The sequence below is a fragment of the Mirounga leonina genome, unplaced genomic scaffold (assembly GCF_011800145.1).
Source record: "Mirounga leonina isolate KUSES-001 unplaced genomic scaffold, KU_Mleo_1.0 Mir_129, whole genome shotgun sequence".
Classification (NCBI taxonomy): domain Eukaryota; kingdom Metazoa; phylum Chordata; class Mammalia; order Carnivora; family Phocidae; genus Mirounga; species Mirounga leonina.
The window spans coordinates 79,540,280-79,556,483 of record NW_023270323.1 but is presented as its reverse complement, the minus strand read 5'-3'; the positions used below and the strand labels follow the sequence as shown (position 1 = coordinate 79,556,483).

The window sequence follows — 16,204 nt, the reverse complement described above, 5'->3', positions numbered from 1 at the left end:
CTTAGCTGGAAACTAGGAACATTCCTGAACCCTTGAATTTGGGAGGAAAGTGTTAAAACTCTCAGTATTGTAAAAATGTCACTTTTTGACTGCCTGTGTCTTTTTTTTTTTAAATATAGTATCCCAAAAATAAAATGTGGTAATAAAATTGGACAAAGTAGGTGGTAGAAATTTTGCAAAACTATGTTTGTTGAAACAAGCGATTGTGTCCTGGCAACCAAAATATTTCTCTCCTTGCCTGTACTTTTCCATTTGCAAACTCAGCCACCTAAAGTAGGGCTGTTTAGATTCTTAGAACTACTTGGCATGAATAAACCCTTTAATTGAGGAATTTGTTATGGCTTCTTACTTTTCATGAATTTTATTTAATTCTTCAGCTTTAGAGCCACTTTAGGAGTACTTTGATATAATGTTCATTTCAGGTTCAGAGCCACTGCTGAAAGAGCAACTGATTTTCTTGCTGATGTTTAAGTTAACCTATTTTGAACATGACATTTTTGTTTTATATCCCTCTTGATATTTTGACTAAATATTAGTGCCTTGTTCTCAAAACAATACCAGTGTGTGTGGTAAGGTTAAGGTATATAACATACTACCCCACTGAAGAGAAAAAAAACCCCAAGAGCAGTTTAAAAATAATTAAGCATATGTAATGTTTGTAACTTGTAAAAGTGTAGAAAGATAGCAAAATGGAAAAGAGTTTTAAAAAAGGTGCTTGAGTACATGCCTGTGGTGTATTTCACGTATGTGCAGTTTCTGCCAAACACATGGGGGTTAGGCCTGGGGAAGGATGGAGCCAGATCTCCTTTTTGCCCCTCTCTTCCTTTGCTGTGATCTTGACTGCTCAGTTCCCCAGGAATACCTCTCCCCTGCATAATTCCTTTTGGAGGAGGGGAGCGGGGACATTTCCAGGTATGCTTCACACACCTTTATTTATCAATTCTTCCAGCTCCTTTGGCTCTATCCAGGTATTATAAATATTCATGATGACCCAGTCTACATTAGTAAACAATCAAGTAGTTTAAAAAAAAACCCATAAATACTATTTTTGACTTTTACTTTATCAGGTGAAAACAAGTTCAGAAAGCACTTTCTGAATTGTAACAATCATATTGGTTTATTTCTTATCCCCTTTCTTCACTCAGAAAAGGATTATAGCAGTCTTTGTGACAAGCAACCAATAGGAAGACTTCTCTTCAGGGAATTCTGTGATACACAACATGATCTAAAAGGATGCATTGAATTCCTGGATGCAGTGGTAAGCAATGTATCTCAGTGTTGAACTACCTAGTCTTGTGCTTTTGAAAATTAACAGACTAGATCTAAAAACTTAGGTCTCTCTAAGTTAAGTAGGCCTTGGCAATAATGGTAAGAGCGGATAAACTAGTTTCTTGGTGTCATGCTACCTTGGTATGGAAATCCCTATATAATATTTCCCCTTATCTGCGGTCTTGCTTTCCGTGGTTTCAGTTACCTGCGGTCAGCTGGAGTCTGGAAGCAGATGATCCTCCTTCCAACAAATGGTCAGTGCGGGCACACTCAGAGGTACCATGGGTCCGGGTCTAGACCTGGCAATGAAGCGAACGTTGCAATGAATCAAGTCAAATGAGTTTTTTTGTGTCCCATTGCATATAAAATTTATGTCTACACTATACTGTAATCTATTAACCGTACAATAACAGTAATCTAAAAAAAAAAAAAATGTTCCCTCCTTAATTAAAAAATACTCTGTCACTGGAAAATGCTAACCATACTCTGACCTTTCAGTGAGGCATCATCTTTTTTGCTGGTGGGGGTCCTGCCTGGATGTTGGTGGCTGCTGGCTGGTCAGGGTAGGGTTTGCTGAAGGTTGGGGTATCTGTGGCAGTTTCTTAAAATAAGACAAGATAGAAGTTTGCAACATTGATTGACTCTTCCTTTCACTTGAACACTTAGATGTCATTATAGGTTTTTTTTTAAAAAAGATTTTATTTATGAGAGAGGGAGAGAGTGAGCGGGTGTGCACATGATGGTGGGGAGGGGCAGAGGAAGAAGCAGACTCCGAGCTGAGCAGGGAGCCTGACGTAGGGCTCGATCCCAGGACCCTGGGATCACGACCTGAGCCGAAGGCAGAAGCTTAACTGACTGAGCCACCCAGGCGCCCCTAGAGGCCATCATAGGGTTATTAATTGGCCTAATTTCAATATTGTGTCTTGATGAATTGGGAGGCCCGAGGAGAGGGAAAGAAGGGAAAGGCTGGTCAGTGGAGCAGTCAGAACACACAGAATATTTATTATTTAAGTTCACTGCCATATATAGTGTGGTTCAGGTAGCCCCAAAACAGTTACAACTAACATCAAAAATCACTGATCACACATCACCAAAACGAACATAATAGTAATGAAAAGGTTTGAAATACTGGGAGAATTTCCATATTATGACACAGAGACATGACATAAGCAAATGCTGTTGGAAAAAGGGCGCCAATAGACTTGTTGGCCACAGTGTTGTTACAGACCTTCAATTTGTAAAGAAATGCATTGTCTGTGAAGTGCAAGAAAGCAGAGCACAATAAAACGAGGTATGCCTGTATTCTTTCAGAAAAACATTTGAGGCTCTTACCTATCCTCCGTGGAGCTCCCCAGCCCTTTCCTTCCTGGTGTCTTTACTAGAATAAGACAAGGCTTTGAAAGGCGGTAATTTTTTTAAAGCTGGAACTCTGGTGTAGTGGGGCAGGCCTTGTCAGTTCCAGGAGTAGAATATAGATGTGGCTTAGTGTATGGGGTTACATTTGCCAAGCTGCTCTATTTTAAAAGTTTAGGGACCTACAGTTCTTTATTTCAAAATGGCTAAACTGCATTGTTAACGTTCGTTCAGGTTTGGATCTTCTCATAGTGACACGAGACCTATTACTTGTTAGGTGACTGCCAGTTGACAGGTTCAGTGACAGGTTCTGTTCTGTGTTTTGTTTTGTTTTTGACGGCAGCTGTGTGGGTTAATAAGTAACACCTAATTATGCCATTTGCACAGTCCTCGCTGCTTGGACTGTCCTTGTGGTATATGATTGCAGGTTCTTGGAGCTCTGGGAGTGGAGAGACTGCATCTTATCTATTTCCCTCATGGCACCTGGCATGATTGTTTGCTCTTTTCTGCTTAGTGTTTGTTGACTGAATTAATGGCATCTTTGGCAATTAGTGTTCAGTGAGAGAAACAACCAATAGGAGAGATTTATTAAGAGGTTTGTTGCAAGGAATTGGCTTACACAATCGTGAGGCCTGGTTAGGAGAGTCTTAAATCTATAGGACAGGAGGGAATCCTCCAAACATGGAGTGAAGCTGCTGTCCTCAGGCAGAATTCCTTCCGGAAGCCTCAGCTGTGGTTTTAATGCCTTTCAACTGATTGAATCAGACCCACCCAGATTCTCTAAAATAATCTCCTTTACTTAAAGTCAACTGGTAAAGACTTTAATCACACCTACAAATACCAGCACAGCAATGACTAGATTAATATTTGAACAACTACTGGACATTATTCCTGCCAGGTTGGCACGTGGAAAGACCATCACAAAATCCCAGTGCTTTCTTTTCCATTGATTGCATGCCATCCAGCATCCAGAACGTAAGCTGGAAGGTTCTCTAAGTCAGCAGGGTCTAGTTACTAGTCCAGGTGAATACAGTGCCTTTGAACATAGAACACGAAGCTGGCTCTGACTGGTCGTCAGCCTGTCAGCCATGGCTCCTGTGCTGGGCCCACGGAGGAGGCAGAATCAAGTACGAGGTGCGACTCCTGCCAACAAGGACTTTACGTGTTCAGTACATGAAGTTCCTTCAGTCTTGGTTTCCTCACCAATCTCTCCAAGCCCATCTGGCTGTTAGCTTCGCTGCTCTTCTCAGGCCCCGACCTGCAGGATCCAGTGGCTTCACTGAGGCCTCCTCGTGCCTGAGTCTCCAAGTCTGTTGACATTGTGGAGTACCTCTGCTTGAAATACTCTTAGCCAGGCTTTTATGATCTCTCCTCAGGTTTTCTCTCTTTTCAGTTTCTTCCTTGCTTATCCTTTGTAGAGGTTTAGATAACTGATCAAGTTCTGCCTTGACCCTTCCTCTGGCTTCTGGCCTACGTGGTAGTATCCTCTCTTACCGTCCCCCGCCTGACACCTGCGTAGGGACGTCTCCTGCTTTGGTGTTGCCAACTCTGACTTCTCTGGGAGCTCTGCGCTCAGGTTTGCCACGTGCCTCTTAGACATTTCTAAAATGTTGTTGCCTAGAGCAATGCAAGCTGTTTATTTGATTCTATTTTATTTGGCCACATTGAAGGGCTGAAAGTGTAATATGACAGACAGAGCACTGTGGGATGTATTGTGCTACGGCATTATTCACCCCTCAAAGAAAACTTTTTCCCCTTCATTGCCATTAGTTTTCCCAAAGAAGTGCTGCAGATGCTTGATCAATATCAAATCAGTTAGAGCTGCTCTGTGGTTCTCAGGGTACCCAGCCAGTTCTGGATGTCAGAGAATTCGAAACACCGTGAAGTCAGTGAAGAAGCTCCACTACTATTTTTCTTTGTTCTCCTCTCTACCGTCAGGCGGAATATGAAGTGGCTGCGGATGAGGACCGGAGAAACTGTGGACTGCAAATCTTAGACATGTTCTTCGGTGCCGAGGTGTGTTTTCTTCCTTAGGTGCAAAGATTTATTAATGCTTACTTAAATAATTAGAGGACATAGCCCTTCTCACTTAGTTGGATAACATATAGCAAGTATGTTAAAATCTTTAATTTCTTATAAATATTCCTCTTATGCATTTTCTTTTGAGTGGGTGAGGAAATTAACAAATCTCTTAGAAAATTAATTCAAAGAATTTAAAAGTTTCTATGTTTCCTCAAACAGAATACAGCATTAGAGAATTTTATTTATCTTGGACTGAAAATAACATTTTTTTCCCTAACAGCTTTAATGGGTCTTAGGTTTTATGCTTTTTCATTCAGTAGATTCTTACAGTTTAGTATGTCCCTGAAATTAGAGCCGTAACCTGCTTCTCTTCACACGATTTCCCTTTTGTAGGCTGTTAGAAGTCCTAAACCCTGGGGGGCCCCTGTGTTGTAGGGTTGGAGGAAAACAGTCACAAGGATAGCTAACACTTAGTGAATACCGCTCTAGGCCATGTACATGTAATACAACAGTCCTATGAGGTGGGTACATTGGTAAGACTGAACATCAGAGCGGTTAAGTGGCTCACCAAAGGTTACACAGCTTGTTAAGTACGAGAGCTAGGAATCAAACATGGAGAGACTGGGGTTGGAGAATAGTGTAGTGAGAATGAGTCCAAAATGTTCAGATTCTGAGCCCAGCTCACTGAAGATGGTAGGGCCATCAAGAAGGGGAAGCTCACTGGTGCAAAAGATAGAGTGCGGGGGCAGGGGGCGGGGAAGGCCAGTGGACTGGCAAGTGAGCACGAAGAGGCACACGCAACCAGTGGTGCCAGAGGTGTGCTTCGGACCAGATAGGTTTTGACTCTAAAGCCTGTGCTTGCCTTGGCCTCCAGCATCAGTACCATGGCTCCTAGATCATTCTTTTCCAGCACAGCCGCTACAGCATCCACATGTTTGTTTTCCCAAAGAAGGCACCCCCAGTAATTGGGAAGATACCTAATTCCATTTTTTTTTAACTGAAATCACTGAATAGGTTTCTTTTTTTTATTTTTTATTTTATTTTTTTTAATTTGTTCAAGGAGCCGGTGAAATCCTTCTTCTTTTTTTTAAAGATTTTATTTATTTATTTATTTGAGAGAAAGAGAGAGAGACAGAGAAACAGCATGAGAGGGGAGAGGGTCAGAGGGAGAAGCAGGCTCCCCGCTGAGCCGGGAGCCCGATACGGGACTCGATCCCAGGACTCCGGGATCATGACCTGAGCCGAAGGCAGTTGCTTAACCAACTGAGCCACCCAGGCGCCCATATTTTTTATTTTTTTGACAATAGAAATAAACCTTTCTTACCTTAAAAATAATTTTGACGTTGACATTATTTTATAACTGTATTCACAATAATTAGTCAAAACATGAAACATTGTTTTAATTTTCCCCATGAGTTTTTTTTTTTTTTTAAGTTTTAATTTTAATCACCCAGTGCCCATCACAACAAGTGCCCTTCTTAATCCCCATCACCTATTTCATCCATCCCCCCACCACCTCCCTCTGGTTAGTCTGTTCTCCATAGTTAAGGGTCTGTTTCTTGCTTTGTCGCTCTCTTTTTTTCCCTTTGCTCATTTGTTTTGTTTCTTAAATTCCACATATGAGTGAAATCATATGGTCTTTGTCTTTCTCTGACTAACTTATTTCGTTTAGCATTATACTCTCTAGATCCATCCGTGTTGTTGCAAATGGCAAGATTTCATTCTTTTTATGGCTGAATAGTATTCCATTGTATATATATATCACCTCTTCTTTATCCATTCATCACTTGATGGACCTTAGGCTGCTTCCATAGTTTGGCTATTGTAATTAATGCTGCAATAAACATAGGGGTGCATGTATCCCTGTGAATTAGTGTTCTCATATTCTTTGGGTGAATACCCAGTAGTGTGATTATTGGATCGTATGGTATTTCTATTTTAAATTTTTTGAGGAACCTCCATACTGTCTTCCACAGTGACCACACCAGTTTGCATTCCCACCAACAGCGCATGAGGGTTCCTTTTTCTCCACATCCTCACCAACACTTGTTCTTTCTTGTGTTGTTGATTTTAGCCATCTGACAGGTGTGAGGTGGTATCTCACTGTGGTTTTGATTTGCATTTCTCTGATGATGAGGGATGTTGAGCATCTTTTCATGTGTGTGTTGGCCATCTGTGTGTCTTCTTTGCAGAAATGTCTGTTCATGTCTTCTGCCTATTTCTAATCAGATGATTTGTCTCTTGGGGGTTGAGTTTTAGAAGTTCTTTATATATGTTGGATACTAAGTCTTTATTGTATGTGTCATTTGTAAATATCTTCTCCCATTCAGTAGGTTATCTTTTTGTTTTGTTGATTGTTTCCTTCCCTGTGCAGAAGCTTTTTATTTTGATGTAATCCCAAGACTTAATTTTTGCTTGTTTCCCTTGCCTCAGGAGACATATCTAGAAAAAAGTTGCTATGGCCTGTGTCAGAAAAATTATTGCCTGTGCTGTCTTCTGGGATTTTTATGGTTTCAGGCCTCACATTTAGAATCCATTTTGAGTTTATTTTTGTGTATGGTGTAAGAAAGTGGTCCAGTTTTCCTAACACCATTTGTCGAAGAGACCATCTTTTTCCCATTGCATATTCTTGCCTCCTTTGTCCAAGACTAATTGATTATAATATAATTGTGGGTTTTCTGTTCTGTTCTGTTGATTTGTGTGTCTGTTTTTGTGCCAGTACCATACTGTTTTGATTACTTCAGCTTTGTATTATATCTTGAAATCTGGAATTGTGATACCTCCAGCTTTGTTTTTCTTTTTCAAGATTGCTTTGGCTATTTGGGGTCTTTGTGGTTCCATATCAATTTTAAGATTATTTCTTCTAGTTCTGTGAAAAGTGTTGTTGATATTTTGATAGGGAATGCATTAAATCTGTAGATTGCTTGCAGTAGCTTAGACATTTTAACAATATCTGTTCTTCCAATCCATGAGCATGGAATATCTTTCCATCTGTTTACATCGTCTTCAATTTCTTTTGTCAGTGTTTTAAAATTTTCAGAGTACAGGCTTTTCACTTCCTTGGTTGAGCTTATTCCTAAGTATTTTATTATTTTTGGTATAATTATAAATGGGATTGTTTTCTTAATTTTTCTTTCTGCTGTTTCATTATTGGTGTATAGAAATTCAATTGGTTTCTATACATCGATTTTGTATACTGCAACCTTACTGAATTCATTTATCAGTTCTAGTAGTTTTTTGGTGGAGTCCTTAGGGTTTTCTATATATAGCATCATGTCATCTGCAAATAGTGAAAGTTTTACTTCTTCTTTACCAATCTGGGTGCCCTTTATTCCTTTTACTTGTCTGATTGCTGTGGCTAGGACTTCTAGTACTATGTTGAATAAAAGTGGTGAGAGTGGACATCACTGTTTTGTTCCTAACTGCAGAGGAAGAGCTCTGTTTTTCCCCATTGGGGATGATGTTAGCTGTGAGTTTTTCATATGTGGCCTTTATTATGTTGAGGTGTGTTCTCTTTAAACCTACTTTGTTGAGGGTTTTTTTTTTTTATCATGAACGGATGTTGTACTTTGTCAAATGCTTTTTCTGTGTCTGTTGAAATGATCATATGGTTTTTCTCCTTTCTCTTGTTGATGTGATACATCATATTGATTGATTTGTGAATATTGAACTACCTTTGCAACCCAGGAATAAAGCCCACTTGGTTGTGAATGATTGTGAATGATTTTTTTTTTCTTTTAAAAAAAAATTTTTTTTTTTTTTAAGATTTTATTTATTTATTCATGAGAGACAGAGAGAGAAGCAGGCTCCCAAGGAGTGGGAAGCCCGATGCGGGACTCGATCCCAGGACCCTGGGATCATGACCTGAGCCGAAGGCAGATGCTTAACCATCTGAGCCACCCAGGCGCCCTGATTTTTTTTTTTTCAATGTATTTTGGGGTTTGGTTAGCTAGTATTTTGTTGAAGATTTTTGCATTTGTGTTCATCAGAGATATTGGCTTGTAGTTCTCTTTTTTTGTGGTGTCTTTATCTGGTTTTGGTATCAGGGTAATGCTGGCCTCATAGAATGAATTTGGAAATTTTCCTTCCTTTTCCATTTTTTGGAATTGTTTGAAAGGAATAGATGTTAATTCTTCTTTAAATGTTTGGTAGAATTCACCTGTGAAACCATCTGGTCCTGGACTTTTGTTAGGAGTTGTTTTTTTTTTTTTAATTATTATTATTATTATGGATTCAATTTCTTTGCTGGTAATTGGTGTGTTCAGATTTTCTGTTTCTTCCTGTTTCAGTTTTGGTAGTTTATATGTTTCTAGGAATTTATCCATTTCTTCTACATTGTCCAATTTGTTGGCATAGTTTTTCGTAATATTCTCTTATAATTGTTTGTACTTCTGTGGTGTTTGTTGGTATTTATCCTCTCTCATTTGTGATTTTATTTATTTGGATCCTTTATACAAATAAGAGGTTAATCAATTTTTTTTTAAAGATTTTATTTATTTATTTGACAGAGAGAGAGAGAGCACAAGTAGGCAGAGTGGCAGGCAGAGGGAGAGGGAGAAGCAGGCTCTCCACTGAGCAGGGAGCCAGACGTGGGGCTTGATCCCAGGACCCAAGGATCATGACCTGAGCCAAAGGCAGCTGCTTAACCAACTGAGCCACCCAGGTGCCCCAAGAGGTTAATCAATTTTATTGATTTTTTTCAAAGAACCAGCTCGTGGTTTCATTGATCTGTTCTATTGGTTTTTTAGTTTCTATATAATTTATTTCTGCTCTAATATTTATTATTTCCTTCTTCCTGTTGGTTTTAGGTTTTTGTTGTTGTTGTTGTTCTTTTTCCAGCTCCCTTAGATGTAAGGTTAGGTTATTTATTTGAGATTTTTCTTGCTTTTTGAAGTAGGCCTGTATTGCTATAAACTTCCCTCTTATAGCCACTTTTGCTGCTTCCCAAAGGTTTTGAACTCTGGTGTTTTCATTTGCGTTTGTTTCCATGTGCTTTTTTATTTCATCTTTTATTTCCTGGTTGACCCATTCATTGTTTAGCAGCATGGTATTTAACCTCCTTGTATTTGTGGTCTTTCCAGATTTTTTCTTGTGGTTGACTTCTAGTTTCATAGTGTTGTGTCAGAAAAGATACACAGTATGACTTAGATCTTTTTAAGTTTGTTAAGGCTTGGTTTGTGGCCTAATATGTGATCTTTTCTGGAGAGTGTTCCATGTGCACTTGAAAAGAATGGGTATTCTGCTCTTTGAGGATGGAATGTTCTGAATATATCTGTTAAATTCATCTGGTCCAATGTGTCATTCAAAGCCAATGTTTCCTTGTTGATTTTCTGTTTAGATAATCTGTCCATTGATGTGAGTGGGGAGTTAAATTTCCCTAATATTATTGCATTATTATTGATTAGATTCTTTATGTTTGTTATTAACTGTTTTATGTATTTGGGTGCTTCCAGGTTGGATGCATAAATATTTACAATTGTTATATCTTCTTGTAGGATTGCCCCCTTTATTATTTATTATATAATGTCCTTCTTTGTTCTTATTATAGTCTTTGTTTTAAAGTCTGTTTTGTCTGATGTAAGTATTGCTACTCTGGCTTTCTTTTGACAAACATTTGCATGATAGATATTTCTCCATCCCCTCACTTTCAATCTGCTGATGTCTTTAGGTCTACAATGAGTCCCTTGTAGGCAGCATACAGATGGGGCTTCTTTTCTTATCCATTCTGACTCCCTATGTCTTTTGATTGAAGCATTTAGTTCATTTACGTTCAAAGTAGTTATTGATAGATATGTATTTATTACCATTTTATTACTTGTTTTGTGGCTGTTTCTGAAGATTTTCTCTGATCCTTTCTTGTCTTTCTCTCTTTCATGATTTGTTGGTTTTCCTTAGTGATATATTTGAATTTATGTCTCTTTATTTTTTGCATATTTATTAGTGGTTTTTGATTTGTGGTTACCATTAGGTCGATACATAACATCTTCTGCATATAGCAGTCTATATTAAGTTGATGGTCGTTTAAGTTCTTTACTCCTTTCCTTCCCACATTTTAGGTATATGGTGTAATATTTTACATCCTCTTATTTTGTGAGTTCCTTGACTATTTTTTACAGAAATATTCATTTTTACTGCTTTTGTATTACCTCTCTTCATACCGTCATTTTTGGTCTTTCCTTTTCACTCAAGGAGTCCCCTGTAATATTTCTTGCAGCTTTGGTTTAGTGATGATGAGCTCCTTTAGTTTTGTTCGCCTGGGAAACTCTTTATCTCTCCTTCTTTTTTATTTTTAATAAATATTTTATTTATTTATTTGAGAGAGAGAGAGAGTGTGCACAAGCCGAGGGGGTAGGGGTGGGGAGGGCAGAGGGAGAAGCAGACTCCCCACTGAGCAGGGAGCCTGACACAGGCTCGATCCCAGGACCCTGAAATCATGACCTGAGCCAAAGGCAGACATAGTATAGATGGGAAAAAGCCTCACTTCTGTTAGATCTTTTAATTGACACCTATTAATCATTATTAATTATAACAATATTCATTTTTTTAAAATGTGAGTTTTCTATATTGTTGTATATTTCTATCACTAGTTCAACTTTGATGAAAGTGTTTCTTTGATTTGTAGAAAACACAGTTTGGCTGTGTTAACTCAGCTATACCACTGTCAGAAATCAGTTTAGAATGCATTCTCATGTCTAATGACAAATTAAATGTATAATTGAACATGATCTGGTTATCTTTTTCAATAAATCTGGACAGTAGTTTTGTTATGTGTTTTCTTTCTCCAGAATTCTCTAGTTGAGGGTTAAGAGAATGGGAAGTGGGCCCGTAGGGACATATTAGTGAGAATGTAAAGTGGTAGAGCCTTTTGGAGGTCAGCTTTGCAATAAATATCAATGTTTAAGAGACGTGTATCCTTTGAGCTACTAATCCTACTTCCAGGAATCTGTCTTATAAAAACACAGTTGTACAAAGATGTTCATGGCAGTGGTGTCTGCAGTGGAGAAAATGGGCAGCTAGAATGTGTAAGAAGGACAGATAAGCACATACTCTGGAAAACCATGCAGTCTTCAAGAAAATACGTTAGCTCTCTAGGTAGTGGCACATATTTATAAAACTACATATGTATTTTTATCCCATTTGTGTGAGAAAAAATTGTTATTTCTGAGGCTTTGTGTGCGTGTGTATGTGTTTATATTTTTAATTATGGCAAAAAAGACATAAAATTGATCATCGTAACCCTTTCTAAGTGCACAGTTCGGTAGCATTACACATACTGACATTGGCGGGCAGCGTGTACCACCACCCATCTCCTGAACTTTCTTTATCCTGCGAATCTGAAACTCTGTCCCCATTAAACACAGCGCCCACTTTCCCCTCCCCCAGGCCCTAGGCAACCACCATTCCACGTTCCATCTTTAGTATTCTGGCCATTTTGGGGACCTCACAGAAGTGGGATCATACAGTATTTGTCCTTTTGTGACGGGCTCATTTCACCAAGCACAATGTCCTCAAGGTTCATCCGTGTTGTAGCAGGTATCAGAACGTCCTTCCTCTTTGAAGCTGAGTCACATTCCCCGGCATGGATGGACCACAGTGTTTATCCATTCGTCTGTCAGTGGACCCTTGGGTTGCTCCAGGCTTTTGGATATTGTGAATAATGCTGCTGTGGATATGGGTGTACAGATACCTCCCCAAAACCTTGCTTTTCGCTCTGATTTGATTTACTTAGGAAAAGATCTGAAAAGGTGGACAACACAGTGAACTCTGGGAAATGATACCGGGGTGGCGGGTGAAGGTGGCACTTTGACTTATTTCATACACTTGATGTACTTTTTTCTTACAGTAAGCATTAGGTTCTGTTTATAATTGGTAAATTATGAAATCACTAATTGTTATGCATTTGGTTTGTGCTGTATTAAAAAGTCAGCAGTCCATTTACCAGAAATACCTTCCTGTGTTTTGAGAGAATGTCGGTTGAGACTGAAGCAGAACCCCGGCAAGGATGACTTTGAGGAATGCACCAGGTAAGCGGCCGGCGCCACCCTGCACAGACGTGTGGCGGACGCCAGATGGGAGGCTTACAGGGGCTCTCTCTGCATGACACCAGCTCTCTCTGCAGGACTTTCCAAATTAAAGTGGTCATTTTCACTGGAAAGAGATACACGAAGGGTGATAATTATACAGACAGAAGGGACACCCTGAAATGGGTCACATCGTGGAGAGCCAGTGTATGCGCATGGTTTTGTAGGCCCCTGGCCCCTCCGCTCAGCCTTCTGAAATGTGTGTGTCTGGGATGTAAGGATTCCCATAAAATGTTGTTTTTTTAAAGCCCTAGGAACTTGCTGAAAATATCTTTTCTCTAGGTATTTGCAGTACAGACAGGGAAATTCTAAGTGAAAGCACTTTGACTAAATCTGGCTCCTGATGTACACAGGGAGAAAGAATGGTTTCTGGACTGATCTGGCCCAGAACACGGAGTCCTCTGTCCAGTCATGCAGCATTCGGGTGTTGTTTATCCTAAGAGCCCTTCAACAGAGGCTAGTTGAGTGCTGGCTCTATGTCAGGTGCTGCGTCCGTTTCTTGGGGTGGCCATCACAAAGTTCCACAAACTTAGGTGGCATAAAACAGCAGGAATTTATTCCCTGGATGCCTGGGTGGCTCAGTCGGTGAAGCATCTGCCTCCGGCTTGGGTCGTGATCCCAGGGTCCTGGGATCGAGCCCTGTGTTGGGCTCCCTGCTCAATGGGGAGCCTGCTTCTCCCTCTCCCTCTGCCCCTCTCTTCCCTGCCACTTGTTCTCTCTCTCTCTTGCTCTCAAATAAATAAATAAAATCTTTTTTTTTTTTTTTTAAGATTTTATTTATTTATTTGACAGAGAGATAGACAGAAGAGCACAAGCAGAGGGAGTGGCAGAGGGAGAGGGAGAAGCAGGCTCTGCACCGAGCAGGGAACCCGACGCGGGACTCGATCATGACCCGAGCCGAAGGCAGACGCCTAACCATCTGAGCCACCCAGGCGCCCTAAATAAAATCTTAAAAAAACAGCAAGAGAAGTTTATTCTCACAGTTCTGAAAGCTGGGAGTCTGAAGTCAAGGCCTCTCAAGGACAGGATCCTTCCTCGTCTCTGCTTGTTTCCGGTGGAGGCCAGCGATCCCTGCTGTTTCTAGGCTTGCAGCTGCAGCATTTCAGTCTCTGCTGTCATTGTCCTCGTGTTCTCTCCTCTTCTTATGAGGGCACCAGTTCCATTGAATCAGGGCCCACCCTATTCTGGTATGACCGCATCTTAACTATTTATATCCGCAAAGACCAGGGTTAGAACTCAACATATCTGTATGGGGGAAGCATTTCAAGTCACAGTAATAGTTTGCTTCTTTGGGTTGAGGTTATGTTAGAGAGCAAAACAAAACACTGCTGACTTGAGTTTTCATTCCTACGTGACTTAAAAAAATATGAATTGCAGAGCTTTGGCTTATTAGTTATTTTTTTGGAAAATAGTTATTAAGCACCTATTTGTGCTGTCATTGATCTAGTTTCCAGGAATAAAATGATAAGCAGGAATGAGTTGGTTCTTTACTTCTAGGGAGCTGTATTAGTTTCCTATTGCAGCCATAACAAATTGCCACAAACTTGATGGCCTAAAACCACACGCATCTTTTTTTTTTAGTTCTGGAGGTCAGAAGTCTGAAAGCAGTATCGCTGGGCAGAAATCAAGGTGTCCATAGGGCCTTGCTCCTTTGAGGATCTAGGGGAGGATCCATTTTCTTGTTTTCTAGGAATGCATTACTTGGTTCATGGCCCCTTACTCCATGTTCAAAAGCAGCTGTACAGCATCCTCAAGTTTCTCTCTGCTTCTGTCTTTAGGAAACCTTTTCTTACTCTGTATGTGCACATCTCCCTCAGCCTCCCTCATACAACGACACGTGTGATGGCATTTAGGGCCCACCCAGATAATCCAGGATCATTTTGCCATCTCAGTCCCCTGAACTCAGTCATCTGCAAAGTCCCTGTTGCCATGGAGGGTGACAGTCACAGGTTCCAGGGATTGGGTCATTCATTATTCAGCCTACCACAGGTGCTGAATAAATTGCCAGGGAGTGAGCGTTGAGGGTGCCTCTCCTAGCCTGGGGCCACAAGAAGAGTCTTCTCAGAGACCCTTCCCTGCAGGCTGAGGAGGAGGCCAGGGAGCACAGAGACCCGCAGGGGGAGGGGCTGGTCGAGGATTGCTGCTGCTTCACCCCAGGAGGGCTAGGGAGAGGGTCCTTGTGGCTCCCACTCCCTGGTCCTTGTTCCCAGGTGCCCTTTCTGTCACTTCCCAAGTGTTCACACGGGCGTCCTCACATGGACAACAGTGATAAACGCTTATGAATGCATTACTCCTCCTAGTAACCCATGAAGTGGGCACGACTGTTATCCTTACTGGAGGCCAGAGAGGTTTGGTAACCTGCCCCAGGCCCCTCTGCTTGAGGACAGAGCAGCCAGCTCCCTCACACAGGTGCATTCCCCAAGAAGGGCAGTCATCAACCTGGTTTGCATGCAACTTTTGTGAAGATCCCACTTTTAAAACTGATCACGTTTGGTTCCATTTTCATTTTGCAGAAACTACTAGAAAAAAATCTGAGAATTAATTCCTAAGTAGTCACTTCAGATGTTGTGTTTTTCCTTTCTCAGATCTTTATGTTAACTTGTAGACACACAGAAGAGCGCTAGATCCCATTAGGCCCTAGTGGTGGCATCTCCTAGCGGTAACATCGGTGTGATGGGCACATCCACAGTGTGGGCGTAGACCTGTCTGGCACTGGCACCTCGGCTCAGCCCCTCTCCTGCTTACATTGGTGGGCACTGGCAACTGGAAGAACAAGGTTTTAGGCTAGTCGGTCACTCTGTGCCGCCCAAAGTATCCCTTTGTGATTTAGAATTACCAAAGAACTACATTTTGTTTCTGCGGTAAGTGTGTGGCTCGCTGGTGTACAGATCAGCAACTGTGGAGTGGAGGGTATGTCCCCTGTGCTCTGAGACAGGGTGCTGGCAGCCGGGCCGGCCCTGTGCTCAGTCGTTTCCGCGTGACTGTGCCTCCAGCTGGCGGCTGCCTCTTTCCTACTCAGTGCGCGGTAACGCTGCCCCATCCGTGTTTCCTGAGGATGACGGCGGTAGGGCAGAGCCTCAGTGACGCCACCGTGGGCAGAGGGTCTGGCCCAGCCCCCGTGGAGGACACCCTAGGGACAAAAGCAGGATGGAAGGCTCCACTGCAGCACTCCACAGCCTGGAGACAAAGAAGGGGACAGCCCCAGGCTGGAGACCGTCCCCTGTGCTGACACACTCGCAGACAGCAGAGCAGGACCTCCTCCAGGAGCAGCTTCAGGGGGGCAGGGCAGGCCACGTGTCATTGGCCTTTTCAAGGTCACTCCCAGAAGCACAGTGTCTCTGTCTGTCTGGCTGCTGTAACAGATGCCACAGACTGGGAGGCATCTGTCTCCCATGGCTCTGCAGGCTGGAAGCCCGTGGTCACGGTGCCACCGTGGTCCGGCTCTGGTGAGGCCCCTCTTCAGAGTTCTGTGGCCTCAC

At 41.5% G+C, this 16,204-nt stretch overlaps 1 protein-coding gene across 14 annotated transcripts in view; it reads left to right on the top strand.

Moving 5' to 3' along the window:
* The window catches only part of GRK4 (G protein-coupled receptor kinase 4), a 99,130-nt gene that overhangs the window by 34,247 nt on the left and 48,679 nt on the right, over window positions 1–16,204 (top strand). For 11 of the 14 annotated variants that reach the window (XM_035005410.1, XM_035005412.1, XM_035005421.1 and 8 more), the window contains exons 4-6: window positions 1,146–1,258; window positions 4,561–4,638; window positions 12,568–12,668. In XM_035005410.1, coding sequence (XP_034861301.1) covers window positions 1,146–1,258; window positions 4,561–4,638; window positions 12,568–12,668 — 292 coding nt within the window. Of the gene's footprint in view, window positions 1–1,145; window positions 1,259–1,470; window positions 1,524–4,560; window positions 4,639–12,567; window positions 12,669–16,204 lie in introns of all 14 variants that reach the window. The other 3 variants (XM_035005418.1, XM_035005419.1, XM_035005417.1) reach the window with 1 other exon arrangement.